Here is an 18,536-nt window from a genome sequence, read left to right as displayed (position 1 = left end):
TCAATATGGGAGGAAATTATCATTTATTGAAATTTTTGTCGACAATAAATATTGAATGTTTGCATATGCAATAAACTAACATGAGATAGCAAGGATCATGGTATTAGATTTGTCGAGAATCATCGACATACATTTTGATTTTTGGCCAAAATATTATGACGCAATCCAGCAAATTTACTCACATAAAGTGAAGTAAGACCGTAGGTGTGCAAATAAATATTTCTAATGAGAAATTTGCATATATGTATTTGTACATAATGAATTGTTGTACAAAGTTTGCATAGACATGAGATTGATTGAAGTAAGGCTTAAATATTGAGAAAATATAATCATGATTTGATTATAGCCTGAATATATTTTATGAGGATTTATAAGCGTCACATAAATGTTGCAACAAAAGGTTATTTATTTGGAGCTCCTAATATAGTGAGAATTTGAAATAAGCCTTATCTAAAAATTCTAAAAGAATTTAATACATGTCTTAAGTGATATAAATTCAAAGTCGCGCGCATTATATGACAAAGATCTTTGTATGAAATAAAGACATGTAAGTAAATTATTATTTGAAAAATACCTATGGTTGTCTATGCAATATAAATACGTAAATTATACATTGTGATAGACTCTTGAAGAGTTTTTGATTAATTGAAGAACAAACTTTTATTTCTTTTGTATTTCGAGAAATATTAATGTATAAAGTTTGTTCATTAGTATCAAGTCCCGAAGTACTTCATATGTATCAAGAATTATAGATATATGATCATTTGATATGGAAATTAAGATCATAAAACAAGATGGAATAAATATATGGTCTTGGAGTACCATCATTGTCACAAATGAAAATTTGTAGTACCATTATTGTGTTATGTTCATATCTACTTGAAATTTTAAATTTTCGTATGAACAAAGTTGTGTACACACATGAATGATACAATTAGTTGGATAAAGACTAATGTTCCACGAACCCCTCATCTATAATTTAGAAGTCCATGCATACTCTGAAAGAGTTATAGAAAATATATGATCAAAGATTATATATGGTGATATTTTAAAAGTGATAACAATAATCTTATGAGATATATTATCACCAACAGAATTATGGATCATATGTGCATGAGGGGGAGACATATTCATGTTGCACTCTTTTTCCCTTAGTTCGGGTTTTGTCCCAGTAGGTTTTCTGGCAAGGTTTTTAACGAGGCAACTTGCAAATAATTATGAATATGAAATATATATTGTACTCTTTTCCCTAGCTCAGATTTTGTCCCACTGGGTTTTTCTGGCAAGGTTTTTAACGAGGCAACTATAAATCATGTTAACATACTTGCATTTTATGAAGTAAGTGAAGAATGTGTGTGAGTGAGATCATTGGCATAGCATATTCGGGAAACATATGGATTGCACTCAATAAAGAAGTATCAACCCAAGCAATTCTCTATGGATAATACTGCTTGCATCGTTCAACTAAAAGGAGGTACATTGAAGGAGATAGAGTTAGAACACATTTCACGAAATTCTTCTTTATACGCTTCAAGAAAATGCATATTGGTGTTCAACATATTCAATCAAGTGTCAATCTTACAAACTTATTCACAAAGTTATTACCAACATCAACATTTGAGAAGACGGCAGATAAGATCGAAATTCGTCGATTAGAAGATCTCCACAAATTCCTAAATGAGGGGGAGTTAGTTTACACTATACTCTTTTTCCTTTGATCAAGTTTTCAGCAAGATTTTTAATAAGACAGTTATTATGGACATCCAAGGGGGAGTGTTATAAATATTAATAATTATGTGGATGTCCAAATCTTTTATTTATTACCATTAGTTGTAATCAATATTCCTCTTTTTCTTAGTTTCCCTTTTTCTTAGTTTCTTAATATCTCACTCTTGTATTTGTATAAATAGGGGTTCACCCCATTGGAATAAAAAACTCAGAAATTCTCATTCACTTTCTCTTTCTCTCTTCATCTTCTTCTTCTTTCTTCTCATCTACTTTATATTATTTTATATTATTTTATAACATTATGGTGATAATACATTATATTTTTATTTTTAGGTACTGGCCCTAAGTTATCATTCACGTGTGATTTTTCTGGGAGATTTTTTTTTTTTATTTTTACACTTTAAAATAGTTTTTTTTTTTATTATTTTAATAGAATTTTACATAAAAATTCCTATTGTAACTAACGGAGCAACCTAAATTGCAAATAAAAATCGTATAGCAAACCACATAGAAATCACCGAGAAACCACTCTAGAAATCCAAACCATAAATTTTACAAAAAAGAAAGTTAAAAAAATAGTGTATATAGTAATTTTCCTTTTTTGATCAGGTTTATTTATATTAATTTTTAAATAAAAAATAAAAAAATTTAATAACTTGAACAATGAAAAAATGTCACACTACTACTGGTATTTATGCTAGAAATGACTGCATTTAAATTCATTTCCAAAAGTATCAAACTAAAAACATATGGACTATGATGTTCATCTTTAATGTTATTTTATTAATTATTTTAAATTTTAATATTAATTTGTTTTTAAATAGAATTGTGTATATATTAATATTGTATATATAAAATGAATAATAATATATAAGTTTTAAAAAAAATTATAAAGTTTTAATAATGTATTTAAAAAAATTATAAAATTTGAGGTAAAAAAAAAATAATAAAAAGGTAATATAAGTGATTTGATGAAGTTAAAAATAGATACTCTCTTTAGCCTCTCACCATAGGGAACTGTAAAAATATTTTCAATAGTCATATGTCTTGCATTGTGGGACATAACTGTTAAATTTTTAATGTCTAATATAATGAAGGACTTTAAAAAATATTCACTTTAAAATATTGAAGAAAAATGTTAAATTTTTAAGCAAAGCCAATATTGTAGTATTGAAGGAAAAATAAAGCCAAAGAATTAAACAAAGTATTTCAAATAATATTTGATGCATGACATTATCATCAGATGGAATATTAAGCCATTTCTTCATTATAAAACACAAAAGATATTAAATCATGGATGTTATAAAAAAATATCTAGTTTTGTGTAAAAGACATAAAATTAAACTACTTAGCCATAATAATAAAAGGTGAGGATAGGTCCTCTAGAAGAGTTGATGAAGAGCCAAAGCATATCCAATTTTGTCTAGTGCTTACCACATAGTTTGTAGAAAATCTTTATAACAACCAATTTGATTGGGACCAAAAAAGATAATGACATTAGAAAGGGTCCAAATAACTCAAGCTCTAGATCCATCTTAAAATGCTTCATATATAGTTCATATATTGATGATTCATTTTCATAAATATATGTAGAAGAGTAAAAAGATAGAGATAAAGAGAAGTATGAGATGAGTATGTTTGGTTATTAATTATGTTCTACCAAAATGGAATCTAAACCACCAATGTGAAGAACAAGTTGAAGGACAAGAGGGAAATAGATCTTACTTAGATCTTGATCTTTTGTGAAAATAAATATAAAAAGTAGTCTATTCACTACTCTCATAATCACTTTTTTTTATGTGTCTATTGATAATTTTACTTAAACCTGTCACCATCATACATCAGATAAGACAAGACAACATTATCTTAGGCGTTCCATTAAGCCACTTGGTAATGAGAGAGTATTTTTAGCTATTGTAATTTTTCTATTAAATTAGTTATTAATTGTGCTCAATTTGCAATTGGACCCATTAATCTAGACTAACATACATGATTGCTTATAAATAGGGTTATTTTATAATTGTAAAAAGATTTGATTTTTAGTTCACGAGTAAAAACGTTATTAGAACTTAAATAAACTTTCGTTGTTGTAATCAAATTTAACATTGTGAATAGTTCAATGATTATTTTTAACGGGTTGAAAAGTTCAAGAAACACAATAATACATAAATCATAACTCTAGTAAGCAAAAATCATAAATAACTTTTTCATATAGAATTTCATTACACCAAATATAGTATTTATTCAACCACACGAGGTTAAGGGGGCATGAATAACAATATTATTATGATTATGATTATGATTATGATTATTATTTGAGTCTTATTAAGTCAAGAGTTGGTTTGAGGAAGGCTTGAGAGCTTTGTTGAAATTTAAGGTACTCCTTAATTGAAATGGGTGGATATGCTGGTTTTTGGGCATGTGCTTTTAACAATTCTTCTATTGGTTCAATCTTTGTATCCATAGATGCCCCATGTACCGACACAATTGATATTCTTATGCTTTTCTTATTCACCACTACTCTATGCTTCACACTCTTGTACATCTCATTGCTTAAAATCTGCCACATCATCAATTTATATTATTAAAGTTAATTAAAATTTTTATCTCTAAACTTTGATACGTACTAAATTATGCCTCTGAACTTTTAAGGTCGGTAAAAATGCCCCTGAATTATTGAGATTGTTGAATTTAAAAACTTTTTTTTTTAATTTTACTAAAAAAAGTCTAACATGGATGAAAATTCAGGGGACATAATTTAGTACATGTCAAAGTTCGAGAAGCATGATTTGATAGATATCAAAGTCTGGGGAGCATGGTTTAGTACATAAACAATCACTGAAATAGTAAAATTGAATAAAATTAGACAAAAGTCCTTAAAAGTTAAATCCAACAATCTCAATCGTTCAGATGTCATTTTTAACGAACTTAAAAGTTCAAAGACATGATTTGGTACATGTCAAAGTTCAAGAGGTAAAAATTATAATTCACCTATGATTAATATATCAAAAATATTAAAAGGCATCTATAGTGTCCAGGGCCGGCCCAAGCATTGGGCAGCTTGGGCCATTGCACAAGGCCCCCATTTTTTTAAGGCCCAATTTTTTTTTTTTTTTTAAAAAAAAGGCCTTTTTTTTTCCTATTATTTATACATAAATAAAAAAAATTTAATTTAAAATTTATGAAGCAATTAAAAAAAAAAGCTACTAGTAGAATTGTACATAGATTTTTTTTTTAGAATTTTTTTTTCTAAAGGGCCCAATTTAAAAATTTCGCACAAGGCCCCCAAAATGCTTGAGCCGGCCCTGATAGTGTCTAATACGTTTACGAGATGTTATAAATTTACCTGCATTTGATCACCAATGTCAACAATGATGGAATTAGGCATGGCTTTCCAGTTGACCCATTTTCCTTTATGTAGGATTTGAAGTCCACCGACGTCGTTTTGGACAAGGAGATTCATAAGCATTGGATCAGTGTGAGGTGGGAGACCAATTACTTGGTGAGGATTTGGACAAGTTGGATAATGGTTTGATTGCAAAAATTGTAACCCTTCATCCCAATTTGTAGCTTTCTCTAAGCAATTTGGTTCCAATCCTAGTGTCTCTGAGATTCCCCTCATTAACACTCCACATATTTCTCTTGTTCTTTTGCTATACTCTTTTGCCACCTCACTAATCATAATTATTCAAAAAGGAAAATTATAAAGTTTTTATTTATAAAAATACATTTTTAAAGTTTTAAAATTATAAAAAATAGAGTTTGTTCAACAAAAAGTAAGAAAATAACTAGAAATTGAACTCATGACAACTATAAATAAATTAAAAAAACAATCGAAAATAACTAAAAAAAAATAGCATCATGACAACTATAAATAAATTATAAAACAAAAAAAAAACGATGTATTATTTTCACTAAAATATGTCTGAAATGTATTGAAATATATGATAAGCAATTTTAAAGACTTGGTCAAGATAATCATTTTCAATTGTGATTTAGAAAATGTTTGGTATAATTGGTTCTGTCTTTTATTTTCTAAAAATGAGAACAAAAATCAATTTTTTAAGTTTTCAAAATATAAGTAGTGTTTGGTTGTTTTCTAAAAATAATTTTTCATTTTATTTTATTTAAAAAGAATACACTTTAATACTTTGAGACCTCTGTATGAATAAGACCCGACCCAGACCTCGGACACTAGCTTTTGTCACTGATCTCAGATCTAGACCCAAACTCAAATCCAAACCTAGACTTCAGCATCTGGGCCCAGCACTGGGTCCGAACCTCGATTCTAGTTTTAGACCCAAATCTAGACCCCAGACAGGACCCCTAGACACATGCCAATACCCCTACCAAAAACTCGACCCCAGACTCGAATATGGACCCAACCTTAGCCCTGAGTCGAACTCGAGCCCTAGACTTAAACTTAAACCCTACTCGAACAGAAACCCGAACTTATAGAAAGAGAAAGTGGGAAGAGAGAAAGTGATGATAGAGAAAATGAAGAGAGAGAAAGTGACGAGAGAGAAAATAATGTGATAAAAATGATGTGAGATATAGTGAAGAAAAAATATTGACAAAAACTGTTTTTTAAAATATAAAACAACATTTTATTATTCTCAAAATTCTTATTTTTGTAACTTTTTTTATTGAAAGTTACTTTCAAAAAATATGGTCAAATGCTCCTATTTGTTCTCATCAAAAAACAATTTTTCAATTTTTAAAAACAAAAAATAATTTTTTAATTATGATATCAATGTACTAAATCTATACATAATATATATAGTTAGCTCTACACATACTACTCAAAACTTACAAATAAACTCCTAGTATAACAAGTTAATTTTACCAAATATACTAAAAAAAAAAGTGTTATTAAATGAACAAAGTACTTATGGTTCAAGATGACTAAGTGCATGTTTGACCCATGTGTTAAAAAACTGTTTTTTATAATGTGTTACACAAAATTTGTGTAGAGAAACATTAGTTCATTATATTATTAATGTTGACACTCTCCAATAATATAAGAACGCGATCATTGGGAAACACGCTCTTTGAGATAGTGTTTAACTCTCAAAATAAACTAAAATTTTATTTCTCATTAGATATCCCTATAATCAGACTTGGCTTTGGGTATACGCAAATTAGGCCTATACTTAGAGTTCATCTAGCTTAGTGATTCAAAAAAAATTATGCTCTTTTAAAAAAAATATATTTTTTTTTATTAATTTCAAAAATACCACAATTTTTTCAAAATAAAGACCCAAAAATATTTTCCTTCCTATGATGACATACTAAATTTCAGAAAATCTCTATACAATTACATGTTTTCAAAACATTATATATATACTATTTATAAATTAGTAATAAACTCTTAGTGTAACATGACTACAACCTTTGTAATTGGCTACACCATATTCATGTTCCATACTTCTATATATTAAATATGGAATGTTTATAATTTATAAAGAGAAGAAGAATATACCTAAAGCCAATTGGTTTGTGAGGTGAATGAAATTGAGGATGAACAATGAACCTAATATAATTCCTCCAATAATGGAGTTGGTTTATTTGGTTGTCCCCTTTATCAAAATTGGTACCATAACATATTGGGTCCAAAACATAAGTATCCAAAGACCCTTCAAACTCTTTCTTATCTTCTTCTACCATATTGAAAAAATTATCACATCCTTCCATCATTTTCTTCATTAAATCATCCGAAATGCCATGGTTGATCAACTGCATTTACTCAAATTTCACATATAAATTTCACAGTTTTCTTAAATGATGATGAGATTTACTATTCTAAATATGTAGTATGTGCACATATTAATACTCATTTATAAGTTGACCATAATAATAATATTGTGCGTGCATATATGGAGGGAGGCAGAAAATAATTATGAGGGGCCAAAGTGAAAAATAATAAATTAAGGGGAGCTAATAAATAAATTTAAAAAAATAAGAAAACATTAAATAAATATATATATATTAAAATGTTGGCCTCCCCTGGCAGAGCCATAATTGCTTTTTGAAAAAGTTGTAATTCTCATCCCATTCGGGGTGGGTATCCGTGGATATTTATTCCCGCAAATCAAATTTTCATTTCTATTCGAGAGGACAAAAATTGAAAACTGAATATTAAAAAATATATATATATAATTTTTGTTGGAAAAAAATATAAAAATCTTATGAGGAGTAAATGTAAAAATGTATATAGACAAAATAAAAATATAAAAGAATTATAAATTTATGTATAAAATTTGAAAAAGAGAAAACTGAGGTAAGGTCATGTCTCGACCTCCCTCTGCTATTAATATACATAAATTTGATACATATTTATATAATAAACTTTTAATTACCATGAAAAATCCCCAATCTTCACATGCCTTGCGGAGGTCAAAAAGAATTTTTGAGCGCTGATCAAGATTGTCAGAGGTAAGAAGAGAAATATCAATAGTAGGGATTGAATATTCGGAATGATGAGAATCCACTACTTCTTCATCACTAGGTTTCACAACAAAAGCGTATTTGGAAGCCAATAAATTTAAATCTTCCATAGTGATGATATGTATATATAAAGAGAGAAATTATGATTTAGTTTAGTTGTAATTATTATAAGCTTAAGCATTTCTCGTGTTATATTTATAGGCAACTATAAATGGTTTATGCTTATGAAATTATTATGCCACTTGATGTAAGAAAAATATAAAATAAAGAACCACTTGATGTATAAAATTTGATTCAAAGTATTTTTATATAATTTTAATATATTTTTATATAGATTCAATAATACATGAATTCGTACTTATCACCACAAACAAAAAGTATTCATAAACCATACCTGCCCATCCACGGTTTAATTTGCAGCCAATACGGTTACTAGGGAGGTAAACGGGGAGGGACGAGGGCGGGAATTGTTCCTTCATCCCATACCTGCCCTAATATTGTTTAAATTAAAGCAGGGACGAGATGAGAATTACCTGATGGGAGAAAGATTCTTATCATGCACCTATTACATATATATTTTTGAAAAAGATGATATCTCAAAGAAAAATAAAAAAAATCATCATAAAAACTCATTAAAACAATAAAAATAAGTGGAATAATGTGTATAATAAATGGAGTTAGCAAATATAAAATTAATAATTAAAAATAAATAGTTAAGTGTTATTTTTTTTAAAGCAGCTAAGTGTGATTATTAATATGTACCAAAACCGAACTGTCTCATTAATGAAAGAGGAGTGCTAGGGAAACTCTCTTTTGCACTCTCTTTTACACTCTTTTCCTAATTGAGTGACATGTGTAACTTTCTAAAATATGTTTAAGTATAGTTACAATTATACCCTTTTTTACTTATCATTAATAATTAAAATGTGTTATCTCTTATATCTAGTTTGAATAATGTCTTTAATTCTTATGTTAATCGATCTGCAAATAGGGTTGCCCATTGTGTTGCTAGGGCGTCTTCTTTATCATCAGGTTGTACGTATCTTGAGCGGAATGCTTCGTCTTTTGTGTGTGACATTGTTAAGGCTGATGCCTATTAATCTTAATGAAATTTCCTTATTAAAAAAAATGTGTTATCTCATTTACTTGTTTATTTGTTTGGACTATTTTATTAATTTCTCATTTTTTTACTAAGTAATATGTACTACTATGCATTTTTTTTTATAATAAATATGTAATATTTTATGTTATTAAAAATAAAAAACACTAACTCTTTTTCTTTTCAATAAATTTTACATCAGTTTTTTTTCTTTTCATATTGTATCATTTTTTAAATTATTTTATTTCATATCTGTTATATATATATATAAAATAATAAAAGGAAAAAAATAAACTAATATAATTATGCCTAGTCAATAGTATATGTTAGATCGATTTACTTTTGTTTATTTTTTTAAGTAAAAAAAAATTATTTTCATGAATAGGCAAAAAAAAAAAAAAAAAACTAATTGATTTAACATATATATACATATTTGATTAGAGAGAAATTTGAAAACTATTTAAGGGAATGTAAACACGAATATTTTTTTAAAAGAATGATATGAAGCAAAAAAAATGAAAGAAAATAATAAAAAAAATTGGTAAAAAATTTATGAAAAGAAATATTTTTCCATTTTTTATAAAGTAAATAGCCAATATTTATTATAAAAGAAATTAAAAGAATGATTTATTGTGGTACATATTATCTATTAAAAAATAAAATTTTAATAAAAAAAATTATATAATTTAATTAAGTTTTTTTATTGTCTAAATAACAAACAAACAAGTTAATAAAATCACACATTTTAATTATCTGTAAAAATAAATAGATTAATTATTAGTTTTAAAAAAATAAAAAATAAATAAATGAGATGACTCATTTTAATTATCATTAATAAAAACTAAATCATGAGGACATAATTGTAACTATTTTTAAATATAATTTAAATTGTTACACATGTCACTCAATTAAGAAGAGAGTGTAAAAGAGAGTGCAAAAGAGAGTTTCCCTAGCACTCCTCTTAATGAAATCAATAAAAAACTTAGAGCATTTAACTGTAATAATTATGGTTTTAAAACTAGAATATACATATATTATATATTGAGGCAGATTCGGAGCGAGTATCTATTCCTTCGCTCCTGCTCTGAACCCGACTCGGGTATGAACATTTCAATCAATATTCCATACTTGTCCTGACCCCAAAATTCAACCCCCACTCTATTAGGGGTGGATATCCTAACCCACGAATATAATTGTCATCCCTAACTGCTAGAGTAGTATAGGGTCGTCTATAGTTTTTATAAGACCTAGGACAATTTGAAAAATGAGTTTTTATTTGAAAATGAAATTCGAATAAGTTTTTTTATGTTTTTCTAGATAAAAAAATTAGGAAGTCTGTGTTAGGAAACACTGTAAATATGTATATAACCCTAATTAATTCATGAGAATCAAACAATAGAATATAGATTAGCGGAAGCGTACCGGAGTCCATAGAATCGATCTTTGATTGGTATGATCTTCCAATTTTGCATCAAAACCTTTGAAACCTTATTTTCCTGATGATGGGGATTCAGGAACACTGTAAAAATATGATACGATGCAAAATGGGGACCCATACCTGTTATATTACCAACTGTTACAACAGTTGGTAATATTTATTAATAATTTCTAATTTGGCCCCTCATCAAATCAGAAACTATCTAATTGGTATCCACATATTAAAATCATAACAATCATGTCTTTAAATCATAAACTTTATTCCAAAATAGACCACATAAATTTGACTTATTTATTTGATAACCCAACACACATTTTATATATACAGTTGTGACCCCAATAAATTTCTAACAGCCTGGACTAATGTTAGAAAAAAATTCTTACAAAAAAAGACATATTGTCTAGGATTGAGGGATTGTGGATACAACAAATCATATTAGATGAGCTATAATGCTCTTTTCTTCAAAATAGAAAAGAGAAATATCAAAAAATTGGCTCATGGGATATTTTAGTTCAAAATTTAAAGAATGCTACAATGCTATTATTCATTCTTAAAACAATATTTTAACAATATTTAAACGAAAAAATTAATGTATAATGTATTATAAAAATTTGTGTTATAAAATAAAAAAAAAAATAAAATTTTAATAAATTATTTTAAAAAATAAAATAAAGAAACTGATGTGAATGCTCTTAAAAACACGACTCAATGTGGAAACTTTGAAACTCAAGCAATTGAATTGATATATACAATTGGAATTACTTACAAAAATTAATTTAAGGGTTGATTATAAGAGGTTGCTTAATTAAGAGTAGTTTATTAATTACGATAACATACATATTATTTTATCACATTTTCTTATGAATAGTTTATGGGTTGCTTAGAAATAGAGATTGGGATTCAATACACAAACTTATTATTTTACTACAATATATCTAGTTCATCATGATTACAAACTTGATAAATCCATATTTGACAATTTGTATTTAGAAAAATATTAGTATTCTCATATTTTAAGACTTTTAATTATTTCCATATCTTTTTAGTCTTTATTTTATTACCAAAAATATCTAATTGATTTGTTTCTTCATTGACCTTGAGCACCTCATAATCAATCAAGATTGAAATTTTTTCCAGATAATCGTATTTAATTGTGATTTAAAGTTTAATTTGGAAATTTTCTTTTTAGTTTTATTGCATCTAAAATTGTGTAAAGTTGTTCTTGTTGAGTATAATGGCTCAACTTTAGGTTAACTCTTTTACTCCTTGATTTTTTATATTTTTATAAGAGTGTTTTTTTTTATTTTTGTAAAAAATAATTATTCTGTTATTTCTTAGTGAGTTTTTGTGTCTTTGTAATTGTTAGTATGTGTAGCAAATTCACAAAGTGAAGAAGGTTCACTTAAGTCTTACATCGAGAGGAAAGCAGGCATTAATCAAGTTATTTGAAGAGTTCAAACATTGTCTTAACTAATTAAAGGAGATTTATTCAACAAATATGAGTACATTAAATCTGCAACAAAATTATTAGAGGGAGTTTATATTTTACTTAAGTCAATTATTTTATACTTGAGAAATTTGACTGATGAATTATCTTTGGACATGTCTCTATAGACTAGTAATATCTGAAAGAATCGTTAATTGAAACTACGTATAAATTTTTTGTGTTATATATAACTTTAATACATTATACGTATAAACTACCTATATAGAAATTTAATTGATGAATTAACTCTTATGGTGTATATTTCTATAGTACTAGTAACAGACTCTCAATCTATAGCCACAAAATATCTAATTCAGTACTAACTTTATTTTTTTCAAATAGCTCAAAAATTTACCTTATGAAATGTAGCTAAGCATTATCTTAGTTTTAGTGCTTAACTATAATTTTTTATTATTTTTATAATGTATTTTATTTAATTGTGAGTGTAAAAATAAATACATTTTACATAATATATAATATTTTATCATATATATGTATTATAAATATATTATTTAAATAGTTTAGAGAAAATTATAAAGAAACTGATATATGGTATAATGTAAATGTTTGATGTAAAATAGAAAGAGAAATTTCATTTTTTTTATCTTTAAAAAAATACCCCATACCCAAAATTTAGATTCCCAGCTAATTTATACAAAATAATTTTTTTGTTTATATATTTTTTCCATTTTACCCTTAATTAAAAAAAATTAAACTAATTACACATACTCTCTCTCTCTCTCTCTCTCTCTCTCTCTCTCTCTCTCTCTCTCTCTCTCTCTCTCTCTCTCTCTCTCTCTCTCTCTCTCTCTAACACTATATCTCAACTCACTATTTCTCAATCTCTTCGCTCCTTATCTCTCGATCTATTTCAGTGGATGGCCAGACCTCATCATCATTAAAAAAAATCATACACATTTACCTCAATAATGAGTAGGTGATGTCCAAAGGATTTCTAAAGCATTTAGATTAGTATGTAATTTATTTTCGATAGATCTGTGTGGTTATTATTTGCATTAATGTTGTTCTGTTGGCTTTTTTTATTGAAATCGTGAGATATGGTTTTCTTGCCAAACTGGGTTTTTAACAAATTATCGATGCTTTTTTGATTATATATCGATATCTTCTTGATAATTAAGGTAAGAAGGTAAGGGATGATAACTTTCGATAATTTTTCGATAGTATATCGATAATATCTTGATCCAGGACAAAATATAGCAAAATTAATCACACAAGGCAAAATTATCGATAAACCATCTATATTTTGTTGATCATAAACCATCGATAATCAATTAAAATACTAAGTAAAAAATATGTCATGAACCATTGATAATGTAGTACATCAATAAAGCATCGATATACTATCGATAATATCATGGTTTATCGATGGCAAGCTGATATATTTTTTGCTTGGTATTTTAATTGATTATCGATAGTATATCGATGGTTTGTCGATGATTCTGCCTGTGCGATTAATTTTGTTATATTTTATCCTGGATCGGAAATAGTATCGATATACCATCAAAAAAGGGTCAGAAATTGTCATCTCTTACCTTCTTACCCTAATTATCGAGAAGATATTTATATATAATTGACAAAGCATCGATAATCAATTAAAAATTCCAATTTGGCGAGAAAACTAGATCTCGCCATTTCGATGAAAAAAACCAGCAAAACAACACCAATGCAAACAACAACCACACAAATCTATCGAATATAAATTACATACTATTCTAAATATTTAAGAAATTTTTTGGACAATACCTACCCATTATTGAGGTGAATGTGTATGATTTTTTTTAGATGATGAAGTCTGGTTGTTCACCAAGATAGGTCGAGAGAGAGAGAGAGAGAGAGAGAGAGAGAGAGAGAGAGAGAGAGAGAGAGAGAGAGAGAGAGAGAGAGAGAGAGAGAGAGAGAGAGTATGTGTGATTAGTTCATCAATTTTTTTTAATTAAGGGTAAAATAGAGAAAATATGTAAACAAAAGAATTATTTTGTATAAATTAGTTGGGGGTCTAAATTTTGACACGTGGTATTTTTTTAAGCATACAAAATAAAATTTCCCAATAGAAATAATAAAATTTTTGTAAAGTATTTTAAAGAATAAAATAGAAAAATTGTTCGGAATGCTCTAATTAATTAAGTAATTTTAAAATATAGAATTTCAACTAGTACTTACCTAACTACTTCATCATTATTAGGTGTGTGTAATTTAATAGTGTCTCAATCATTATCCATATATAAAATACATTATCCAATAAATTAAACATACAACTACGAACACACAACAATACAACTTGATGACATTTATTAAAACATTATAAAAACACACAAGCAAATGAAATATACATAGAAAGTGTTTGATAATGATATAATATGAATATTAGAGTCTTATTAGGTTAAGAGGGGGTTGGAGTAAGACTTGGGGACTTTGTAGAATTTGCATATATTGTTTGAATGGAATGGGCTTATAAGATGGGGTTTGGCCATGTGCCTCTAAAAGCTCTTGTATTGGTACAACCTTTGTGTCTTCTTGTGGTCCATGTGTAGACACTATTGATATTCTTCTGCTTTTATTATTCACTATTGCGCTATGTTTCACACTCTTGTACAAGTCATTTGTTAAGATCTGTCACATGGAATTAATAACAAATAATAATTAAGCTAATTAATCTCATATATATAGGTCAACTAACTAATATCACATGCATGCAAATTTTATTATTAATTTTGTCCTCTAATTGACTTTCTTCCAAATCCTTTTACAAAGGATATCTCACATGCAAAATTCATTTAATATTTGAATATTTCCCACGACTTTAATCAACTCTAATTAAGTATTATTATTATATATTTCGGAAACAATAATGTTACATACATGTTTACACACTAATAATTTCACAAAGTAACATGTAAGAGTAGCAAGATTGATTAAACACGATAAAACGACTTAAAATCCACACGAAATAAATATACTAAGATTAACCTTAAATAAATTTAAGTCATTTTTAAGTTGACACGGCTAATCCTATTTATTAAATGGGTCATTTTCAGGAATGATACACCTAACTCAAAAATAATACGACCTATAATTGATTCATAAAAGAGTTGTAAACATGTTAATGGGTTGATCATTTCCTTAAATATTATAAACAGGTCAGGTCAAGTTAAAACGGGTTGAGTTTGGCTTTATTTTCGACATGATTATTAAATGGGTTAGGTATTATTAAGATTAATTGACACTCCAAATTACCTATATACATTTTTAAATAGAGATCACATTACTCTTAATTATATATATTTTTTTAAATGTACTCTTAATTATATAGTGAAGATTAATTAAATATTATTATATGTAAGAAGTATGTATAATTTAAATGTGTCCAAATCATTATTCTTTCTGAAATTTGTATAATATTTACTCTTATCTTCTTGCTTTTTTTCTTTATTTATTTATTATTTCTACTTAATTTATTAACAAGGGCTTAATTTGTTAACAACTTAACCCACAACATAATATATAAGGAGAATTTCATGTAAGTATTATTTTTTTTTAACAAAGTAGTAGTATCACTTTTGATCCTAATAATATATATATATGACGTTGATATTATAATTATAACAGACATCTTATATATAAAAAAAATCAAAATAATTTAAAATGTTGAAAATAAAATAAAAAATTATTAATTAACTCCACCCATATATAAAAACAAAATATGCTTATATATATTTTCAGTTCATTTCAATCAAATTTTAAGCGTTGTATTAATTGTAAACAATTAAATAAAAATAAAAAGAATATCTACTATAATATAATTATAATATACTGAAAATAATAATAAAAAAATATTCCTATAAATAAGAACAAAATTAATATCTCTACAAATTTTCCTAAAATTTTCATATGCATATTATATGAGAAATATTAATATTTTTTAGTGTCGTACCGCTACTAGTGTAATTAAGCATTGAGTCTCATATAATTTTAAAAAATATCACTAAACAATCGTAAAACATCACTTATAAAAGGTGCCGAAGGTGATCGGCACGATGGAGTGATAGCTAATAATAACAATGTTCTACCTATAAATATAAATATAAAGTATGATAGTACAATATATAATTTGTTACATAGTACCTGCATTTGATCACCAATGTCAACAATAATGGAATAGGGCATGGCTTTCCAATTGACCCATTTTCCATTATGTAGAATTTGAAGTCCACCGACGTCGTTTTGGATAAGAATATTCATAAGAGCTGGATCAGTGTGAGGTGGGAGTCCAATCACTTGGTCAGGATTTGGACAACTTTGATAATCATTCATTAGCAAGTATTGTAACCCCATATCCAAATTTGTAGCCTTCTCTATACAATTCTCTTCCAACCCTAATGTCTTTGATATTCCTCTCATTAACACACCACATATTTCTCTTGTTCTTTTCCCATACTCTTCTGCAGCCTCTCTTTAAAATATTATCAAAATATATTCAATTAATTAGTTTTGAGATATATATGTACATATAGATTATTCAATTAATAAAAATATATAATTAGTACTAAACAAATTATCAAAAATTTAAGAATATATAATGTTATCGGATATCATATTGCCATGATGAACATTATGCGACAGTAATACAAACTCGATACCATATGTTTGATTTTACTAATGCTAGAAATGATCAAATTAATTTGATCAAATTTGTTTGCGAAATTCGAAGGTACCCAAGTAAATACAGTTTCAAATCACATACTTACCAACTATAGTCTGTATTTCGATAAAACATAAGATATTAAAACGAAAAGGATTAATTATTTCAAAAATACTCAAAAACAACAAAAGGTTTGCGTTTTTAGAGAATTCTATTTCTTTTTATTTATATTTTTATAGATTTTCTTTCTTACAACATGTTGTTTTTAGATTGTTTGATTAGTTTTTATACGTTATTTTCACGTTGCATCTATATATAGTATAACATTACAACAATATAAAAATAAAATTATTTTTCTCCAATAATACAAATCTGTAAAAAAAATGAAAAATAAAATTATAAAAAATGTAAAAAAAAAAAAAGTACGATTTTAGATACTTTATGTAAATTTTTTTATATTAAACTACACTAATCACCAAATATTACGTTGCATTGTTAATTATATAGCATTTTAGTAGTACTCAATATTTAATTAATTATATATAAATAAATAAAATTTATAATTAAATAGGAAGAATAATTAATATTATATATACCTAAAGCCAATTGGTTTGTAAGGTGACTCAAATTGAGGATGAGCAATGAACTTAATAAAATTCCTCCAAAAGAGGACTTGTTTTCCCCCAATATTGCAATTAATATTAGTCCCATAACATATTGGGTCTAATATATCACCATTGCCTTCAAATTCTTTCTTCTCCTCTTCTCCCATATTGAAAAAACTCTCACTTACTTCCATCATTTTCTTCATCACACTATCCGAAATTCCATGGTTGATCAACTATAATTAATCGACATCATTACATCAATTAATTAAGAACATGTTAATATATGTTATTGCAAAATAATAAATTAAGGTTAGAACAATATTATTTGTTTACCGTGAAGAAACCCCAATCTTCACAGGCCTTGCGAAGGTCGTCGAGAATTTTAGAGCGTTGATCAAGATTGTCAGATGTCAAAAGAGAAAAATCAATGGTAGGAATCGAATATTCAATGTTGTCGAGGTCAACTACTTCTTCATCGCTAGGTTTCACAGCAAATTCATATTTGGATGCCAACAAATTTGGATCTTCCATAATAGTATTTAGGGAGAGATTAGTTTAGTTGTAATTATGAGCTTAAGCATTTTTGTTTTCATTTATAGGCAACTATAAATGATATTTTATTTATGATCATTTATTATATTCATGCAACTATGTGTTTTAAATAATTTTAGTTTTGTTAATAATTCATTTTTTATCTTTGTACATAAAATTTATTATTTGTTGACTAATTACACAATAATTGTTATCATTATCAATAATTAATACAAATTAAAATGTAAGCACTAACAAGTATTCCATAATTTATAATAAGTGCATTATTGTTGGGTACCAGTGTTGTCTAGCACCTTCTAGACATGTCACCTTGTGATTAGCTAACGATACTCTTTAAAAGTTTTTACATTAAACTATATGAGATCTGATACTTGGTTGGATCAATAGCGATATTGATACATAAAAGAGTGTTAGGCATCATTGGTACTTTTTAACATTTTTCTTAGGCTAATTAGGATTTTTTTTCCCTCGAACTTTGACATGTTCCAAATCATGCCCCCTGAACTTTTAAGGTTGTT

The 18,536-nt window shown here is 26.9% G+C and overlaps 2 protein-coding genes across 2 annotated transcripts; both read right to left on the bottom strand.

The window, feature by feature from the left end:
- Positions 1-3,606: 3,606 nt before the first annotated feature.
- On the bottom strand, positions 3,607-8,959 carry LOC115718763 (2-oxoglutarate-dependent dioxygenase 19). Its single transcript, XM_030647591.2, has 4 exons — positions 8,088-8,959; positions 7,211-7,464; positions 5,075-5,402; positions 3,607-4,288 (listed from the first exon to the last, which is right to left on the bottom strand). Exons 1-4 carry the CDS (start codon positions 8,283-8,285, stop codon positions 4,040-4,042), a joined length of 1,029 nt encoding a protein of 342 aa, XP_030503451.2. The 5' UTR covers positions 8,286-8,959; the 3' UTR covers positions 3,607-4,039.
- A 5,373-nt stretch (positions 8,960-14,332) lies between these two features.
- On the bottom strand, positions 14,333-18,536 carry LOC133028976 (2-oxoglutarate-dependent dioxygenase 19-like). Its single transcript, XM_061108965.1, has 4 exons — positions 17,800-18,536; positions 17,455-17,699; positions 16,342-16,669; positions 14,333-14,829 (listed from the first exon to the last, which is right to left on the bottom strand). Exons 1-4 carry the CDS (start codon positions 17,995-17,997, stop codon positions 14,584-14,586), a joined length of 1,017 nt encoding a protein of 338 aa, XP_060964948.1. The 5' UTR covers positions 17,998-18,536; the 3' UTR covers positions 14,333-14,583.

The sequence above is a fragment of the Cannabis sativa genome, chromosome 2 (genome assembly GCF_029168945.1).
Source record: "Cannabis sativa cultivar Pink pepper isolate KNU-18-1 chromosome 2, ASM2916894v1, whole genome shotgun sequence".
NCBI lineage: Eukaryota > Viridiplantae > Streptophyta > Magnoliopsida > Rosales > Cannabaceae > Cannabis > Cannabis sativa.
The sequence above is the reverse complement of the archived record's forward strand: the minus strand, read 5'-3'. Positions and strand labels throughout refer to the sequence as shown.

Bases quoted from the DNA above. Each gene is read 5' to 3' on its own strand.
- LOC115718763 (XM_030647591.2), bottom strand. From the start codon at position 8,285: ATGGAAGATTTAAATTTATTGGCTTCCAAATACGCTTTTGTTGTGAAA. The intron at 7,465-8,087 runs GTAATTAAAAGT...GAGTAAATGCAG, and splicing joins AAGATTGGGGATTTTTCATG to TTGATCAACCATGGCATTTC. The intron at 5,403-7,210 runs GTATATTCTTCT...AATTATGATTAG, and splicing joins CACAAACCAATTGGCTTTAG to TGAGGTGGCAAAAGAGTATA.
- LOC133028976 (XM_061108965.1), bottom strand. From the start codon at position 17,997: ATGGAAGATCCAAATTTGTTGGCATCCAAATATGAATTTGCTGTGAAA. The intron at 16,670-17,454 runs GTATATATAATA...AATATTTTAAAG, and splicing joins TACAAACCAATTGGCTTTAG to AGAGGCTGCAGAAGAGTATG. The intron at 14,830-16,341 runs GTACTATGTAAC...TCCATGTGACAG, and splicing joins ACATTGGTGATCAAATGCAG to ATCTTAACAAATGACTTGTA.